The following is a 20,746-nucleotide window of genomic DNA, read 5'->3' on the forward strand; positions in this document are numbered from 1 at the left end:
TCCGTGTGGTTTAGGTTTCGTATCTAATTTTAATACTGGCATTAATCTACGAAATATTTTTCTTCACTGTATTCATTATTTTTTTATTTTATTTTTTATAGGAATAGTACAACTTATCTACAATATTTAATCCCGAGTCACCTTTTAAGAAATTTTTAAAGTATTTAAATCCTTATACCGTTAATTCTCAATGTGAAACATGAAAGTAAACAGAGATTGTGCCATAGGGGTCATTTCTATATAGGAATTGAATATTTCAAAAGCATTAATGTGCATATTATTTAAAAACACCGTTTCCATGTTCCGTTATTCGCAAAATGCATATAGCATCAAGCTATTAGCTGGCCGTTAGAGGTCTTGCGTTTATAAACACTGTTAGTACACTTTCGGCTACGATGTCTGAACTCATAGTTACGATTTTAAATCCTGTTACCCCAAATTGGGACGTTCTGCATCTCTTTTAAGGCATTAACATTTACATGACATGACAAATATCATGAAATGGTGTATTCGGTACTAAGTTGTTCAAGATCGTTACGTAAGGCGTGGTTAGTCACCAGGCTAATCCTGCTCCTTAACTCTCCAAGTCCACTGTACATCCCGAATCGTCCCAAGGGAGCACGATGCGACCATCATCATGTTTTTATAATTATTTTTAAAATCACATATAGGAAATCGCAAGATAAAACACTTCAATACCACGTGAACATACATAACAACGAATAAGATATCCGTATATTAAAGATTTAATAACTGGTAAAATGATGTCATGTTTAGGATTTTTCTTCCTTACATAAAATGTAGAAATATGCAAGGTTTCCCAATCATAAAAATCTGATTAAGTACTGTGCAGTTCTACCATTAATAATTATGTAATTAGCTATGCATTTTATTAACTTGTGAAACGCTAATATTTAACACATATACAATCTTGGTTGAGGCCAGCGATTTATCTTTATACACGTGCTTTCAGATGCAAACGATACTTCATCACAATAGCAGTGGAACAGCTGCTTACACTGGCCGGCTGAAGAAACGGGAGGTCCATCGAGCCATTACCCTCCATCCCGTAAAAGACCACAGACAGATGTACCGGCTGCATACTTACTTCAAGGTAGGTCTATTTAAAACCTCAAATACATCGTTTTTCAAGACGAGAGATTACATGTAAGGTTGGCAACGTACTCGCGATCCTTCTGGTTATGTGACTGGATGTGTGTGTCTATTGCGGCCCGTGCCCGATTGACCCTTGTTATATCAAAAAATGCGAAACATTGCCCCCGTATATGGTCCAGTAAAACCTTACTTTCAGTAAATACTATATTTTTATTAAGTTAAAAATGGACGTAATAACAGCTGTCGTCGTTTCAAGTTTAAAACAAAGCTATTGTTGAATGACGCAAGCTCAGAAGGCTTTAAAAACGAAGGACGCGATATAATAATACATTAAATTATTTGATAGCACAGCAATTTCGTTTTATAAAAAACAAAAAGTTGGCGATTAAAAAGAGTGGCGGAGAGTTTATTGCCAGTTCTTCTCTTCCGTTCTACGCCCTTGATTTGAGAACTGGCTGTAAATTAGAAGCATTTAATATACATTTCTGTTTTTGACGTTCATAAATGTACATTGTGTTACCTATATGAATAAATGATTTTGAATTTGAATTATAAAATATGAGTTTAAAATCACTTAAAAATATCCAAAAGGATAAAACAGCTAGTTAATAAAACTCACAAAATTGTTTATAAAGTGTCAGGTTTCCATCAGATTTTATTTAATGTTAAATAATTATATAAGGCAATGAACTCGTTGTGCTCACAAGTCGCAATTTTACGAAATTAAGCTGTGTGCATAATTATTTAAGATTTGCACTTTCAGTGATTTCAATGGGCTTCCCTGGCCTTTTAGTATTCCAATTTTAGAAGACCATATTGGTAGCTTGTTTCAAAACTTTTAACTATAAATTTGAAAGTACATCCTAATTTGTAGTTGAGTGACGTTTTCAAATTTTATTTTTTCTGCTACAGAACTTAAAAATCCAGGATCTTCGAGAATCCACCCTAGACCTTCATAGGGATATCGCGTCATCACTCAATAAACTAGGCGTGGAGCCAGACCAAGTAGCCGACTACATGCTTCTAGAAGGCATACCTCTTTTCCCAGCTAAAATCGGCGAGCCAGGCTATTTGGGTGACAACAATATATTAGGTGAGATGAACTTTTTAAAGAACCTAGACTATTCAGACTTCAAAGCGACTCAAAGTTATTTACTAAACTCCAAATTTTACCTATTTTAAATGACAAAATGGTAGAAACCATAAATTATTAAAAATAATTATTCTAGACACTATAACTTATGTCTGCACCAGGCCAATGGCCAGTTGTCCCACATAAAATTACGAATAACTTTGCTATGATTTTGAAAACACGAACTTCGTGATCGTAATTTTGTTTAAAATTTGTTATTTCAACTTTAATGACAATATTTTATTTCCAACACACAAATATACAGTATTTACAATATTCTTAACCTACATAGTAATGATAATTAAAATGAATTTAAAAAGTGGGGTCCCTGTGGCAGTGTACCCTTTAATGCTGCGTTTTTTTCATTGTATTGCGAAGCTTATTCGTTGTGTGAGGAAATCACCAGCTCTGGTAATAGCTACTGGTAATAGCTACCAGGCGCCAACTTAAATCTTTGCCTAAAGGGAACAAAATCAAAGTTGGAGGAAAGACTTATATGAGCTGTTTATTATTTTACTGACAAATAAATTATGGTATACTACATTAATATATTTCTTGGAAAAAATGTGATAAAACCGAAACAATGATTTATTTTCCTAAAAATTGTTATCATATTACGTTATATATGTCAAATCGTTAGTATATTATCTATAGTTCGATGGAATTCTATGCGGCGAGGATTACATGAGTGTTCAATCATGCGGGCTGCAACGGTTATGTGTACCTCTTCAAATATCTTGCTTTAAATAAAATATAGCCTACATAGTGGATTATTACGAAATTATTAAGACTTAATTTAAACATAAGCGTATTTAATTTTGTTCGTATGTAATGTATTCGATTATTATATTAATTTTAAATCTAGACTTTTGTTTTTATTAACTTTGTCCTCGAATGAATATCAAGGTCGTCAAATTATCTCCGTCGATTTCCTTATTATCATTATCTTTGTTAAATTTATTATTTTTGTGCTAAAACTGCGTTGACTAGTTGTTGTCGATATCGTCTCTTGGATTAGGCTAGAATTATTGTTCTAGTCCTAATAAATTCATCAAAGTGGTTTGAGGGCGACTGCGAGGGCGTGACAAACTACTTTCCCTTCCTTTTGACTACCTTTCTTAGCCGTCTTTCTTACCATAGCTAAATAATTTTGAAGGTATTTGATAGCTGTTTAATATTTCTAAATTACTTGGATTGTCATTTCAGTTTCTGTCATAATACAAATACAATGATAAAAATGGAAATGGTTTATTCAAATGGTTATTAGAGCAGCGTTAGCGTAGAAAATTTAAATAATTACGAAGACGACACGAAATGTAATTGAACAAATTTGAATTTACCTTATCATATTTCCAGGAGCCCCGATAGATTTCAACAGATACAAACCAGAGAACGTGGAAGATATTATTCCATTTGAGTTTATCAGCAAATCCATTTATTCAACCAGTCATTCAAACCCGAAGAGACGTATCGAGAGTCCACTGAAGGAAGCGTTGGACGATGTTATTAGAGAGGTGAGCACTTATTTTAGTCAGACAAGACCAAGCCTGTAGACTAAGCCGATACAAACTGAACCTGAACTGGTTATGGTATTAAGCACTAAGTAAGTAGGCAGCAACTACTGATGAATGATGAATTTAATAGAGAGAAAATTTTTACCAGCAATGTCACTTTTTTAATCAATTCTATAATGCAATGTTTGAAGTATCCAGACTTTTAATTATTTAATGACCAACACCTTCGAGACAATCATGCACCTCAGTTCTTGATTTCCCACAATGCATTTCGCCTGAGATGATAATTTAAGGAAGTATGACCTGTCTTTATACTCACGAATTCTAGAATCTGCTTAATCCTGCATTAATCAATTCCAGGTTATGGAAATAATAAACGCGCCATCTCGTCAAAGAGGCCGTGTGATCGACTTTAATGAGTTACTGTATGGGTACACTCGTCTGCAGCCGCTACACGGAGTGGACCACGTGTTGGATCTGCTGCTGAAGTACCGAAGATACCGAGGTCGAAAGATGACCGCTGCTGTCCGAAGACATGCGTATCTTCAGCAGAGTTTCACTGGTATGTAGTGGTGGATGTGATTTGATGTATGGCATAGTGCTCCGAGTTATGTTCTGATATAGTATCAGCCTTCTAAGCATTCACGTTGGTTCATGTTATTTTTTCCACGGGCTTGTATTTATACAGCATGTTTAACTTTTGGTCTAAACTCTTGTAACACGTCAATTAAGCACTGTGCGCAGTGCAACTAATGTCAACAGAAACACCGTTAATCAATTTCTGACAAAACATCTGTAAAACAGCAAAACATTTTCAATTCCAGCCACTGAGATACGCGAACTGCCAATGGGTGAGCCTCCGCCATTCGAGGATCCAGAAATCCTTGAAAAAATACACAGCAAAGATCCTCTAAACGAGTACGCGGACTTCGATGAACCGAGCCAACGGCCGGCCGGCTTCCTCGACTTCGGAAAGCTCAACGTCAAGGAAGCCATAGAAAGCGGTCTCATGAAACTGCAGAATCTGCCAAACGTCCTCAAATGGTCCGACGACGACTACGAGTACCCAATATACGATAGAAGAATACATTTCATCCTGCCTCTCATGGGGCGGCAAGAGATATTTTCCCGTTTCATGAAGAACTACGAGGACGTCGTCCTGAAGAGCGACGAGGCGGTGAGCTTGATCGTGGTCCTGTACCTGGACGTAAAGAACCCGCTGGACTACAGAAACGCCGAGGCCTTGGTAGACCACTACAACGACATGTACGGAAAGGACGTAAAGATCGTTCACATGGGCTCGACCACCTTTTCGCGAGGAGCGGGCCTGACCGAGGGTCTACGGCGGTGCGCGAGCGACGACCTCGCCTTCTTCATAGACGTGGACATGATGTTCAATCACATCACCCTCAGGCGGATCAGAATCAATACGGTGAAATACCACCAAGTCTACTTCCCGATTGTGTTCAGCGAGTACAATCCCGAGGTCGTGAACGGGGACGATTTCAACAAGTTCAAAGACGAGCCGGCGGTGTCGAACTCTAACTTAGGTAAATTTGTGGACGAAGTTCCCAAAACTGACAGGCAATTGGCCGATCTGAAGTACAGCAAGGAAATCGACGACGATTTCGGTTACTTTAGGCAGTACGGTTTCGGTATACTCAGCATTTTCAAATGCGACTTCGAGAGGGTGGGCGGCTTCGACCTGAAGATAAAGGGGTGGGGTTACGAGGACGTCCAGTTCTTCGAGACCCTGATTAAGTCCAATCTTACAGTTTATAGGATAGCGGACGAGAGTTTGGTGCATAAGTTCCATTCGGTGGACTGTGATAAGAATCTAGAGAAGAGTCAGTTTTTGATGTGTCTGGGCACCAAAGCGTCGACGTACGGGAGTGAGAAACACATGACATATTACATGCTGAACCACCCGGAGGTGCTCTGGCCCGACGAAGGCGAAGGGAAGAAGGGAGCCAGCTAGTACGGGACGGCCGGGACAGCGTTTACGTCTAGGGTGTTCGATGTATATTTTGTAATTCAGTATTGTGATTGAGTTCAGGACAGAGGGAGGCTCGGCTTTTCGAGACCTTTACACACGACGGGCGAGAGGAACTGCGGTGGAACATAATAATTATAATTGTACATACTTCGGTGAATTGTATTTTTGTAAGCATTTATTGTAGATTAAACATGTTCCTAGAAAATATTTTACGAGAAGGCAGTTTTAAATTACTTAATTTACTGATATGAGATGTAGGAAAAGTGTATATATTTTTAACTACGAGTAGGAGCTATAGAACAAAAAGTATATTTTAGTTGTAGCTGTAATTGATGAATGTCTGAATATGTTTTTAATCAAAATTATACAAACATATGAGGTCCAGTGTGCACGTAAATGTTTTTTGAAAATAATTGTCTAAAATACAAAACAGAGCAGTCTTGTTTTTTCATCGAAGTTAAAAATGCTACGAATGTTCCAGTACGGCACTAAGTCATTATAAGTTTGAAGTAAAAGAGATAGTATACGTATTGGATACATTCTTAATACTCAAACAGTTACCTTTCGTAAACAGTGAGTTTAATTAATTAATTTACTGTAAATTATAATTCAACGAATCATTTTATTTTCAATAATGATTTCATATATTTTATTGATTATATTTTCGGAACAATACAGTCTTTATACGGAATATATTTTTTTATCTGGTGTGTTACAAACAGAATGATAGATCTTTATGGTTTTACAGAAAATTGATTAACAATTGAAAAAAAAAAACAAGGAATTATTTATTATATATAAAAAAAATGTACTAAATATATATCGTTGCATATAATGTATGATCATTATCACGAACGTTAAACTATTTTTGTAATATATACAGGAATGTTTATATAGGGTTAAAAATAATGTATTAAGTGGCAAGTGCCTGAAAGTCGTGCTCACGAAGTGCCAATTTAATTGTAAGTAGCAAATAAACCTAATAATGTATGTTGATATTTTTGTACATGATATTTTAATTTTGTATAATATTATATGAAAATGAGCAATATTAAATAATAATAATTAATACAGTTTTTTGTTACCCCAATTGATTCTTCAAGTAAATTTTATTGAATTATAACAAGGTTTACTGCAATGTCATAATGAGTGTGACACATTTTGCCTACAGTCCTACAGGCGTTATGAAAACTTAATCATGCTTTCTGCCAATCATACCTTAAAACCCTAATTTGAATTATAGTTGAGGATTTTTTGCACATAAACCCGTATAAGGTGAAATTATACATGTTATTTACTGTACAGAATATGCATACAAATAAAACGAAACGCCTAATGATTTAAAAGAGCAAACTTTTTTCAATCGAAATTTAACGAATTGTTTTATTGGTTTAGCTTCACTTCTTTTAAAACTTACTACTATAAACTGTGTTATACAAAATGTTTAATTTAAATTTTCATGCAATTCACACAGTCCTTGTTACCTTATAACAATGTACCAGCTTATTTGCAATCCAAATGGGTTTGTCCATGTAATCAGCGATGTCTAAACAATAACTGTAATTAAGACAATTCATAACTTTCTCGTAATTACCTTTACGTCACATAGGTGCCGCTATTATATCGTAGTGAATTATGTAACGCTGCATTATGTCCGAGATTTAAGCGATTAGTCGTGGGATTGTGTTTCATAATGATCAAAAGATGGTAGCGTCCAAGTGGGTCGGTTGCGGCTTAGAGAGTGGCGGGCATACAACTTTGCTACAGCGTTCTTATAAAATCCAATTATTGGAGGAGGTTTTAAGCTCTACGAGAGATTTACTTAGATTAAGATACTATTATTCAACCAAATAAGCTCAGAATGGGTATATGAACTCACCATAATTTCTGTAGCCCTCATCGCGTACTTGTTATATTGATTTGTTTTCATTCTATTGTCATTTTTTTATTTATTTATTTATATTACAAATAATGCAGAAAAGTGCGTGCGTACAAAGTACTCCTGTCAGAATTGAAACTTCTTTGGCAAACTAATATTTATGTCTTGTTCATATTTCATCAGCCCCCAATTATTGGGGGTTAAAAAAATTCTTTTGTAATCGGGTATCGAAGCATCGTAGGGTAGTTGTAGACCAACTTCGTTAATTTTTTTAGAAAGATACCCCATAAATAAAATTCTTGCTAAAGCAAGTTAGCGTCATGAAAGTATATTTAAGAAATATTATTGTCGAAATCTAGATATTAATAGATCTTTCTGAATACTTTAGGCCGCTTAATAATTAGCCAAGTTTTCTACTTCATCATAAGTCCTTATAAAAAGAAAATATTGGTTTATCAGCGTTTCTGGATATGGAACAGGCATTTGACAAGGGTAAACAGTACGTGAGTCGACTAAGACGTCGCCATATTCTAGGGGAAGAAGACCGGCAGTCACTCTGGGCAGAAGATGTAGATGCTTCCAATCAAATCACTCCACATGACAGAACCACAGAACAGATTCGCTTGTAGTCTTAAGGCTAATTGCAAATAACCGCAGAAAAATAATAATTTACAAGCCACCAGGAGATAACAAGCTCTTCCTAGTTCTCTTATTATGAGACAAACAATGAACATGAACTCTGGCAACTTGCTTTAGCGCATTAAAAAGTTAGTGCCAGTTCCAGTCTAGGCTCCGAATATGATTTTGTCCCATTCGGTGTCGAGATGTTTGGTCTGTGGGGTCTTAGCTCTATAAGGCTTTTTAAGGTAATAGCAAAAAGGTTTGTCTACAGGTGACCGAAGAGCTGACCTCGGATAAAGAATAAGTTTATCTATTCAAAGGAGGAAAGCTGCCAGTATCTTCGGAACCTTGCCTACAGGGACTCCTATAACAACTAAAATATATTGTAAAAATATTTTAGTTATTATATTATATTTTTAAATAAACAATTAATTCACTTGTTAAATGTAGTTCTTATACTTTAAACTTAAAATCGCGTGTTGCATGGCTTATAACGATCTCGAGATGAATCTTTCATCGCTAAAAAAGTCGCATTTGCAACAGTACAAAGTTGAAGAAATCTCAGTATACTCTACTGGAAATGTTTTAGGTCAAGAGTGTTTCGAGTGTTTGAAAGTTATGTTCACTTGGACACGAAGATTGAGACATAATTTAGGAAATACAGCCTTTCATTCACTTTATTGAATATAAAATTGTTCCAATGAATCATTAAAATTTAATTTCGGTAATGATATTATTGTAGATGAAAAAATCCGGATCCTATCTGTAAGGTCGATGAGAAGAATGCAGTCTCTGATCGCTCTAATTGCAGAAATTTTAGAAATGTACTATGTCTTTAGATTGGCATCTCAACAGAACAAGATCCTAAGAGCAAATGAAAAAGTACCATTGTAGTGGTACATAACCAAGTACGAAGATGAGTAGATACTTCTAATGGGAACATGAACACAGCACCACAGCACAGAAAGAAAAAAATTGCCATCTCACTGGTGACCCCAAAGGGGTTTTAAATGAATCTAGGTTCTAATTAATAATTTGTTGTACGAGGCATTTTATTCATTCGAATATGTTGATTGCTCGTTGAGTGCGAACCCAGAATCGTCTTAAGAATCAATAAGAGGTGAAAACAAAAGAAAACATAATCAATACGGTGTCAAAATGTATTTATTTTTTTGAAAAAATAAAAAAACAAACTTACATTAAATTATACTAGTCTTAATAATAGGTAAACTATACAAAACAAGAGTCGCTCCCAGCGGTAAGCCACTTCGATTCTGTCAAACTGACGGAATCAACTAGCAAGTTGAGTCTGTCAGTCATGGCAGTAGCAACGACTGGCTAACCGCTGAGTAACCCGTGAGCGTGCACAGTCGCAAGCGTTGGCCAGGTGTGGTAGGCCAGCCGACGCCACCTACATTGTACGTAGCCATCGACCAGGTTTTATTTACATTCGAGCCGGGCGAGCTCGAATAAGAACGCTTAAGCGTTCGGATCATTGGTCTGAATTAGTAGGGGGCGCCGTAGCTTCCAGAAGGAGTGCCATATGAGGAGGATGGACCAGAGGGGTAACCACCGCCGGATGCTGTCTGCTCAAATTGCGCAACTTGGATAGCTTGACGGACTCCCTCTAAGTTGATGCCAACAACGCGGCCGCCACCGTGGGGAACGCCGTAGGATGACGATGGGACTCCGTAAGATGATGAGGGGACGCCGTAGGACGAGGAAGGAGCGCTGCCGCCGAATCCTGATGCAGAGCCAGAGGAGGCTTCTTCTTTAAGAAGGATTTGACGGATTTGTTCAAGGAGACCAGCATCGACGTTTTGTCCCTCTGAGGTTTGGTAACCCGAGGAAACAGCGCGGTAGCTACCTCCACCACTGAGACCGGATCCTCCGTGGAAACCACCGCCTCCAGAGGGGCGGTTGTAGTTGTAGCCCCCTGGGGCCTCGGCGCTGGCACACGCCACCAAAGCCAGGGCTATGCACTGTTGAAAATAAAAAAGATTTGTTAATATGACTATTCAAAACAGCTTTTGACGCTTTCTTTTTTTAAGTAATTTAATATGATAATTGAACAATAATTGGAAAAAAATGTTGCCTTTCCTCATTTATTGTTTCAACTTTCTCGTAGAAATTTGCTTAGTAATTTGCATCTAGTATGTAAATATTGTGTTATTCAATAACGTTGCGTCAATATTAGCGATGCTAGTAGACGTGCAACGCATGCCCTAATAGTTTGTCTATTTAACTAGCTACTGTGCTTTACAACTCTTTGAGTAACATTTTGATGCTTGTTGAATATCATACAAAGATTAATTTTAAACAAATGTGTTGTTTGTGAACGCCTGGAGCGGAATCAAAATATATCGATTGTGCCACAACAATTCTTGTCCTTGTTAATACCCAAATTTATTGTGATGAAAAATAATATATTTTTTAATTTGTAAAATACTGTTTACTTACATAAAAGCATCGACATAAATTATGAAGGCGCGAAAATTCACACGCAATAATGTGGCGCCAGCTTTTAACTTTGCATACAGTTATTTAGATTAATGACCAGATGTGAGATTGACCATTTATGTAATGTTAAAATACAGTAAATGGATGATATGTATTCATCTGCCGTATTGCTTTAATTTAATTAAGTAAATGTGTTGAGCTTCCAATAGCCGTTAGAAATTTAGCGGAACTTTCAAGCTATAAAAACTCGCGAAACTGAATAAAAATAACATTATAAATTGGAGTGAAAGTCGCATCGTGGGTCAAAATGTCAGAAGTTAGAGACATCGTTACGTCATCGACATCGCGATCTTAACGAAAGGTTATTCTACCGTGAGAGAGGTGTTTCAAGATAGCATCATTATCTTTTTGTGCAAAATCTATTATGGGTCATGTGTCATTAAGAAGTCTTTTGTGAAACGATGAAGCGTTTCGTCTGAATGTATCCTGTTTGCACATAAATCAAACTAACTCAGTTTTAAAATATTCTCTTTATAGTTTAATGGTAGTAGATGGAGAAATGAGGGCGCTTTTAGAACGAGTAAATATATAAGATATTTGTCGTGGGATTTCTCTCATTATTTAAGGTTTGTGTCTAGCTTTTCTGCTTCCGTTACAACCGGAAGTCACGTAGGTTATTTAGATCTACAAGACAATATGATCCCAGTTAGAATGTTTAAGCACTTTCTATTCATTTTCACAGAACATACTTATATAGAAATGTATCGCATATATTTAAATGCTATAATATATTATATATTGTATTGTGTTTTGTTAAAATAGCTTATAAACATTAAGAAAAACACTTTTTGAACGGATTAAAGCTATGTATTATTATTAAAACGTATAGTTATTTGACATTTGACACCTTTCGTCTTCAGTCACCGTGACCACGCACGCTGAAAAGTACGCGAAACGTCGGAAAAAATTAAAATTTAGAATTATGTATATAACTATAAGTTTTAATAGTAATACATAGCTTTAATCCTTTCAAAAAGTGTTTTTCTTAATATTATATTTTTTTTATATATAATATAATGAAACTTCTAACTCCATACATGCAACTAGCAATAAAAAATCTATGTCAATTACTGCTAATTCTAAACATATGATTACATTTAAATCAAATCACGCGCAAGACAATCGTGTTTAGAATCGATTCTGAATTACGACATCAGTTATCTTTGATGATGACCGAATGCTTTTTATTGTGTCCCGAATGCTATTTTTGCGCTTTCTTCTGGGGAAAAGTTTAGTGTTTATAATTTTTTAATTCGAACCGAAGAGTTTTTAGTTTCGTTACATACACCACATAAGTGACTATTTGAAATTTGAACACATTTATTTATTTCTACCGGTTATATATTATCAATGAGGTCCTATACGAACATCTGATCATTTAAGAGAAATTTGCCCACGCGTTAAGTACTTAAATGTCAGGAATGTTTTTGCGAGCTTAATTAATATAACTATTGAAAATTCCAAGGCATGTGGTGTTCAGCTGGAAAATGATTAAACTTATATTGTGCAAATAAATGACCTCCGACCTGCATTACACAATGAAAGGTATAGTGTGATTATCTTAGATTTATACGGAATAATTTATTCGTTACACAATCTACATACGCACAATTACATGCGTCGGAAATACACGAAATCCCTTTCGTGTTTGTCTAACAGTTTCAAGCATAATATAGAAAACAATGAACCTAACTAAACAGTTTTGGATTGATTTATAATATTTTTATTTAGATTTGATCATCAAATAATAAATTGTAAGAGGCAAGATATTACTATTAATGGGAGAACAATAAGGCATTTTTACTTCGTTTAAAAAGTTTAAAATATCATTTTTCATTTTGTATAAATAGATATTTTTGCTATAGAGTAAAAAACCCTTTGTTTATGCAAGATCTAAAGTCATTCACGAAAATGACATAGATTAATGGTGTGTGAACCTAGATTTAAATCTTAATTGTTCAAGTGTCAAATATAGATTAATATCTAATAAAAAACGTGTATATGCATTATTACAAATCTTGATAAGAAGTGGAGACACTTGAATTAGTTCAGTTCCCAGGATTTCAATTACGCGAGGTTTTGCTTTACGTATATTTCAGAATAAGTCATTTATAATATTCCCATATTTATGTCTTACTAAAAGAACAAAATATTTTTTAGTTAACGCATTAAACAATATAAATGTTAGAGGTTTTCAGTGGGGGCTTTTCATTCGGTTCTGAAATGAACGTAGGATTTGTACTCAACTAATATTTTTTTTTGTTAAAATAAAATCCATAAAGAAAAACTTCTCAATTTAAATATGAACACGAATGAAAAGCCCAACGTTCGGAAATCAAGGCATTCCATTTTCAAATTTGTGACGCAATTTTCACATTGATTTCTGAACTTCACTGATCACTTCACTTCACTACACTGCACTTACCGCTACGAAGGCTTTCATGGTGTAAGATGGGGTCACTGCGGTTCGTGAAGAACTTGTGTGATGTTCCTACCGTGTCAAACGGATATATAGTAAATGTGCGGACGGTGGGGCGGAGAAAGGATAGGTTGTGCAATTTAGGGAGATGCAGCTAGTGTTAATCTAATTGGAGGAAGATTTTGGTAATCGATTGCTGATGATTTTGGGTTTAGGTTAAGCTTCAATGAATATTATGGTTTCTACAATTATTTTCGTAGTTTATGCGAAGAAGTTTTCATTGTCCTGGTCATCCATTGTCCAAGGTCGGCATAATTATTATGAAATAAGTTTACTTTACATTACTTTTATGAAATAAGTGGATAAAAAATATATTCAATTTATTGCATTTAAACGAACTTGAGGTTCGAGTTGAGAATTTTTTAAAGAAGCTTGAACATATTTCGCGAATCAAGTTATAAGTTTATTGCGATTTTTGAATACGTTAAATTCACGAGTATATAAATCGGTACCTTATGTCATTGACAATCATTTTAGAGGATATTTTTTTCGGTAATCCTAAAGCAACGATGTTACGTCTGTAGGCATGTTACATGTAGTTCGTTGAAGTTCATTTTCTATTTAAATCGTTTGACGGAAAGCCTAAGACACTTAATTTTAAATAATTCCAGACGACATTAAAACTAAATAAATAAATCTATCATCTATTATTATCTATAGAAGAGTGAGTATGGAGTTCGGTGCACATACTTCTCCATATGAAACTACCTTTTGGAAGGGGAAATGATTGTTTTCATTTTTTTTTCAACATTTTTAACTTGTAATTTTGACTTCCAAAAGCTTGTACATTTGACTTTTAATAGTTCTAATTGTACTACTTTCGCGAAAATAAGGAAAATATGGAATCGTTCTATATATTCCTATATCTTGCACCATAAGCAATAAGAAACATTGCCACAGACATTTGTAAGTGATTTTATTGTAATTTTTACATTCACGGGCATTGATATCATGTAATTTATTTCAATTATTCATAATTTACTCACATAATAGTAAGCCATAGATCGAAAATGCTTTTAAAACTCGTAGTGCCATTTCGTATTCTATTACTCATGATTTATTAACATGCATCAGAGATCAAAAGGGTAGCTGAACAAAATGAAGGACGGCAAAAAATAAAATAGGGTGGATAAAGTGGAAAGAGGCCTTCTCCTGAACAGGAGCCGCATCTTAAAGGCATGAAATTCTGTATGTATATTCTTTTAGAATGAATGCCAATGAGATGTGGATAAATCTTTATTCATATGAGCCTTTGATTATTCTTATTATTATCAATCAATGAAACTGCTTTAGTCGCTATAAATACACATTGATTTTTGGCACTGACCTCCAAGTATGAGTCAAAAATATAAATACAATTATTTAGTTCAAAGACAATTCATAGATGCCAACATTAACAATACTTTGTCGCATACAATACACAGTGCCGTATATTTGACAACAGTGAGTCTCATCTTTTTCAAATCCTCGACCAGTCTAAGCTGAAACCTTTGTAGATAAGAATAAAACATTCACATGTTACATTAGTTTGAATAGTTTTAAGATTTGTTTTATTCTAATGTTAGTAAACAACAAACTAATTATGTGTGTTGTCACGTTTATTTAATTTTTATGGATTATGCTAATCAATGTTTGGAATTTTCTTTCAAAATAGTCGTTGGACTCAATATGTTGATACTATGATTAACAATTCGAACAATATTTATAAAAATGAGTTCTTTATTATTTGAAAATATTGAATATTTCAGATTATTTCTTCTTGCTAATTTCTTGAAATAAGTAGGCCGTGATTTTACCAACACCAACCGTGGAATCCATTTCTCATCACTGTTTGTATTGTTTATTTTAAAGCTTTTTTCTGTAACATAAAAAATCTTTCGTAAGTGGTCAATAAATGTTATTACTTTTGCTATTACGTGGTGAGCATCCGATATGGTCCTATGTCGGGACAAGGTCAGTGTTGCACAAAATATTAGTATTCACGTGGCAAACTTTAAAAAATAACCGTTAGATTATTCGATTTGCGTACGGAGCCTTCAAGGATTAGAGTATGTGTATTGAAAAAAATGAGGGCTGTTTAATGTTAGGGCTTCGAACGCACACAATGATTATTAATTTGGCTGGAATCCAACACTTCATTATGGACCATGTTGACATACCAAAAGAAAAATAGAATATATTAACCTTGACAAGTGATAATTTGTAAACCTGCATTTTAAATAATATATGTTACGTGGTCTTAGTCAAAAAATTATTCTCTACATTTTAAGATGTCGATAAAGCTATTTTGTTATTAACAATCTTTTTCTCAATACAAAACGTTTTATGTGCGTAATTTTATATATTTTAAATTATGTATAATGAATTCTAAAATTTTAGTTGAATGTAAGAAAATACTACATAATATTCTCTTTTTGGTCAATTGTAAGTAATTTAAAAGAAAATTATAGGCTTCGCGGATCATTTGGTTGTAAAAAGGTTAATAAAACAGTACTCTACACAACAATTCATGAGTTCTCTTTTCCTCGCATGAGAATTTTCATAATATTTTGCAAAAATATGAATCAAATGAAAATTAATTGTGTTTTTATGATGATTCGCAGACGTGATTAAATTTCTGAATATTTAATTTTATTATCCTCAACAATTCGTTCTTATGAATATTTAGTATAGAAATTGTTGGTGAGATCTCTTACGCAATATAATAATCGTTTGTCGAAGACTAAAGGCCAGAGTAGAATTTACCACCTTTCACGTGAATTCCGAAAGTTTGTTTAATTGTTATTGATATTATACATCTATCTAAGAAGTTAAAATTTGCTAATATATAATATTTTTTTTAAATTAATAATATATAATATTTGTATTATATATTTTTTATATCTCTGCGATAGTTTTGACAAAATTTTAGATGATAATACATCTTAAATATTTACGATAATTTAGGTTTTGCAGTCTTAGATTGATGATTGATAGTATGCACAGGTACAGAGACAACCTTCGTAAATTTCTTGAAGAACATCCTGAAAGAAGCAAAAAAAATAATAATCACGAGGTCATCACGTCACTGTAAATGATGAAAAGTTATCGATTTCCATGTAATAGATTTAGTAAATGCTCCAAGGCTTCTCAATATAGTTGTGAGCCGCTCACTCTACAACTAATGTCAATGGATGAGATGATTTATAAACTTACTATGCGGACTAATTTTCAATCACAAGAAGGATATTTGCCATGTGTTCTCCTAGATAATTTCTCTCTGAACTTCTTGTCATTTCTTTGTATAACATTTTCAGGGTAGCTTCTATTCCCAGTCGGATCGATTATAATGAACATTGTAGTAAGTTCTCCTCTGATAGGTTGCTAGGTTTTTTGATGGCTACATGTTTTAAAAGGTATTTTTATAAAATAATCTTATTTGCACAGGCGGTAAACATGTTTCATGTTTAGATGGTTAACTGTGGTAGGTAATAGTCACATATTACTCGATTTAACAAATGCATTAGATGCTGCAATCTAAGTATCATACTCGAGCAATGGAATCGAGGTTATCAGAGAACCAATGTTTGGTTCAAACTACTTTAATTTATTGATTCTAGACTAGAGCATAGAACCTGGCTTTAAAATTTTGCTTTCAAGCATATTATGAGAACACAAACGTTTCCTAGAACAATTTAAATAAAATCAGTACTTTATAAATACCGAAAAAAGCATAAATTGGTTGTAGTGACTTAACACTCTTAGATTGTTTTGAACAAAATGTGAGTTATCAGCAGTGCAAATATAAAAGTATTTAAACACAAGAAAGTATTTAAAATTTAAGCTATTTTTTACTTTTTATCAGTAAAATGATAATATTTTCTTCCGTATTTTACATTTGATAATAATAATGTTATCAGTTATACAACTTAAACTTATTATTAAACTCACTCCGTGAAGCCTGCGGAGTAGGAAACATCTAAGCTTCTTTAAGGAGCAAGGCAAGCTAATTAGTCAGGACTTCGCTTAGCTCAACGATCCAAATGGGCGTCTTAGTGCAAAAATTGATTCTACACTATATACGTACATATGTACATAGGCATTTTATGTATACTTTTTTTTATTGTCTAGAGATTAAGAACGTCAATTACATTTATTTATTTATTTATTTATTTATTTATTTATTTATTTATTTATTGTTGTATAAGTGTTCTTAATATAAAGGTAGTTGATGTGGTGGAAACACAAACTGTGCACAGTTTTTCTATCCACCAGGACGTCGAACATAATTAAATCATTAACACACATATATATATACTAAGGCCAGTGACATATAAACTGTAAATTTATAACAATCAAACCATTCAAACGATTTAAAATTGCACGTAAAACGTCATAAACAAATCTAAACACTGACGCGCCATATTTAGCCGATGCAGGAAACCTGTTCTTGTCGAGAATTCTTATTCACATACAGGATGAGTTCCTATATTCGAATATATATATATTTTAATGACGTATATGGCATAATTTATGTTATGCATAATTTATAATTGTTTGACTTATGTAGTATTTTTTTAATTTAAATTTAATATTGTTTCTTGTTATATTCGTAAGAAGTGTAGCTGGCATAAAACTTATAATCTTCCGGTGACCTACATCATCATTTATCTTAACCGCAACTTCGACCTGAGATGATAATTGTTTGCAATATATTGCATGCGTTTTTCATCATTCTCTTAATGTGCAGTGCAGACTTTCGAAACAGATGTTTATCCATTTTGACTATTTCAAATTGCCAGCATCTCATCGCCTAAGTTGGCAATTCAAGGCCTAGTTTCAGTTAGGATAGCACTGTAACCTTACCGAGGCAGATTGTTTTTTTAAATCCTTTTAGCAATATCATATTAAAAGTAGACTTTTCATTACAGAAAACTATAATATTTCGATCTTCTAATCATTGGGATGTAGGCTTCCATTGACATACTCAGTGCACCAAGTTTTTAGACTGGTTATATAAAAATTTACTATAGTTAGAAGAAACGGTATATATGAAATAACCCAAGCATATCATTTACGATTAAAACAAAATAAATATGACAAGGTAAGACTACTTATTTAAAAAAAGCGAAATATCGTAATACAAAGTGTTCTTATACGCAAATGTGAATTTATGAAATAAGTAATAACTCTAGTAGCGAGGACATAATCGTTAAAAAAGTTTTAATTTCAAGTCAAAAGTCTTCTACAAATTAATAATAATATACAAATAATTACAGGTCAATGAGGAAACTAACGTGTCCGTAAAGAAATACCAGTTGCGTAATCAATGGTTTACTATAAAGCTATCACATATAATAACTGTAATTATTTACTTTTAACCTTGGTGTATATAAAAAATAAAGTAAATATACCTTTCACCTAAGCATTACTTAATTTACTTGAAGAAATATTACAACGTATGGTATACGATACGATGGCCAACTGTCGGACATTTTGAGTCGAGAACTTAATAAAACCGAAAATTCTGATATTTATTTTGACTTGGGATAAAGATGTAGTAAATTCAATAGCTATACATTAGAAAACATATAGTTTAAGAAAAAAATAAAATTTAAAATATTGTAGTTAAAGTTTATACGCGATATGCGAAAAACATTAAAAAAAATTCCTGATAAAAAGACATAAAACTACTTTAAAAACTTTTTTTAAATAATTTAAATTGTGAATCGTATGATATAAAAACTACGCTTATTAAAGATACTTAATTGTGAACCTTGACTTATTGCTCTTCGTAATTTGCATATACTTATTAGTTTTGTGTATATACACCAGGCCGGATGTACGGACATACAAATAGAAAAGATCGATTGAACCATATAAAGCTTACAGATTACCGAATAATTAAACTAGAATCTAGACTGGGTCACAGCTATTTGAAGCAAGGTTTCTTATAATTAAATAGGTACTATAGAATTTCTTGTTTTTAAATTAATTGTATGAGTATAATGTATATGTGCATAAAACTAATACATACCTACATAATACAAACAAACCTTAATAGGTCTTAAACTCAATGGAGTTAGTATGTAATTTGCTAGAGTAATCTTGACTCCAATATTGAGTTTTATTTATTCGAACAGTTTTCGTCGCTAACTTGCAATCGCGCGTTTTTGAGTTACAGAGTATCTGTAGCATTCTTTACTTGACCTGTTATGGGTATTTGTGTCTTAAACATCCTCACCATACATTGCTTTACCGCGTAAGCGTGCGTGCAAAAATAATAACTCGTTTAATTATTTTAAGATATTAATGGAAAATAACGTGAACTATGGTCTTCAACAACCTTTGAAGCGGAAGTAAAAGTTGTGGCAACTTGTGGAACGCGTAATAACAAATTGATTAGATATTTTTAGGTTCCGTGGTCATGTGTCAATCAATGCGAGGGCGTTGTATTGAGGATTTACTTTTACTTGTTCGATGATGAGGCATTTTATAAGAGTTTTTTTTGCACTGCCCAATATTTATACTTTCTTTCGTGTACAACTCTTAACTTTTAGAGAGCATTAAATTATTTCTAATCGTAAATTAAAAGTAATAAACGGTGTTCGTGTAATGTGTAGGTACCTACCAATTGAGTTTTCTTTCGTGTACGCATAAGACTGCTATACGTTGAAGGAAAACGTAAGGTATCGACAGCATGTCAGACACAGAAGAACGTGATCAGTTGAACATTAAGAATAATAAATCGTCAAGAAACAAACCAAGAAACATATCGAAATTTGAATCTAGCACATAAGGTTGCACGGCCATATATAAATAAAGTAGCTGATTTAAGAAAGAATAAGGTGCGAGAAACCCTTATTGGGCCCCAATTATGATATCCTTTTTTAACTTACTGAATTGAGTTTTTATTGAAAATATCTTCTGATTTTATATAAATTGATTGCTTGACCAATATGTCATAATCTTGATGTGTAACAGTTTATAGTAGGTCTTTACCTATGTAGTTGGAGATTCTAGAACCAACACTTACATATTGAATTATTAGATTTTTCGAATTTAAAATAAATTTTATTCTAAAGCCATGTTACTTTAATTTTATTAATTTGTTTTTGAACTCTTATTTAATACATTTTATGCATTTTTTTAATAAAGATTTGTAAAATTGTGGTAGTCTTGGCGCCATGGATAAACTGAAAATTCGTACAATTTTCGAATATGACTTCCTATGTAGAAATATCGCTGCTATAACTAATACTGGTTAGTTCAATCGTTTTAAATCTAAAAACTTTGCGAGACAGCGAGACTTACTCGTCGAAGCATACATAGCTTTACTGAATCGGCATAGGAAGAACGAGGGAACTCTAAATAGAATTGTAACCTGCGATGAAAAGTAGATCCTGTACGACAACCGTATGCAACTTGGTTACAATACCTAATCAGTGCGCTTAAAAATATTACCCATAGGAAGATTATGGTGGCTATCTGGAGACCAGTGGTGGATTTT

General features: G+C 33.5%; 2 protein-coding genes across 2 annotated transcripts in view; one reads left to right on the top strand and one right to left on the bottom strand.

The window, feature by feature from the left end:
• The window catches only part of LOC123707192 (chondroitin sulfate synthase 1), a 29,896-nt gene extending 23,931 nt beyond the window's left edge, over nucleotides 1-5,965 (top strand). Inside the window, exons 2-6 of the mRNA XM_045657046.1 lie at nucleotides 974-1,114; nucleotides 2,029-2,209; nucleotides 3,605-3,762; nucleotides 4,123-4,324; nucleotides 4,587-5,965. Coding sequence (XP_045513002.1) covers nucleotides 974-1,114; nucleotides 2,029-2,209; nucleotides 3,605-3,762; nucleotides 4,123-4,324; nucleotides 4,587-5,740 — 1,836 coding nt within the window. The 3' untranslated portion in view covers nucleotides 5,741-5,965. The remainder of the gene's footprint in view (nucleotides 1-973; nucleotides 1,115-2,028; nucleotides 2,210-3,604; nucleotides 3,763-4,122; nucleotides 4,325-4,586) is intronic.
• A 3,439-nt stretch (nucleotides 5,966-9,404) lies between these two features.
• Nucleotides 9,405-13,247, bottom strand: LOC123707219 (pro-resilin). The gene is made up of 2 exons (XM_045657088.1): nucleotides 13,204-13,247; nucleotides 9,405-10,240 (listed from the first exon to the last, which is right to left on the bottom strand). Exons 1-2 carry the CDS (start codon nucleotides 13,219-13,221, stop codon nucleotides 9,764-9,766), a joined length of 495 nt encoding a protein of 164 aa, XP_045513044.1. The 5' UTR covers nucleotides 13,222-13,247; the 3' UTR covers nucleotides 9,405-9,763.
• Between the last annotated feature and the right edge of the window lie 7,499 nt (nucleotides 13,248-20,746).

The sequence above is a fragment of the Pieris brassicae genome, chromosome 3 (genome assembly GCF_905147105.1).
Source record: "Pieris brassicae chromosome 3, ilPieBrab1.1, whole genome shotgun sequence".
Lineage (NCBI taxonomy): Eukaryota > Metazoa > Arthropoda > Insecta > Lepidoptera > Pieridae > Pieris > Pieris brassicae.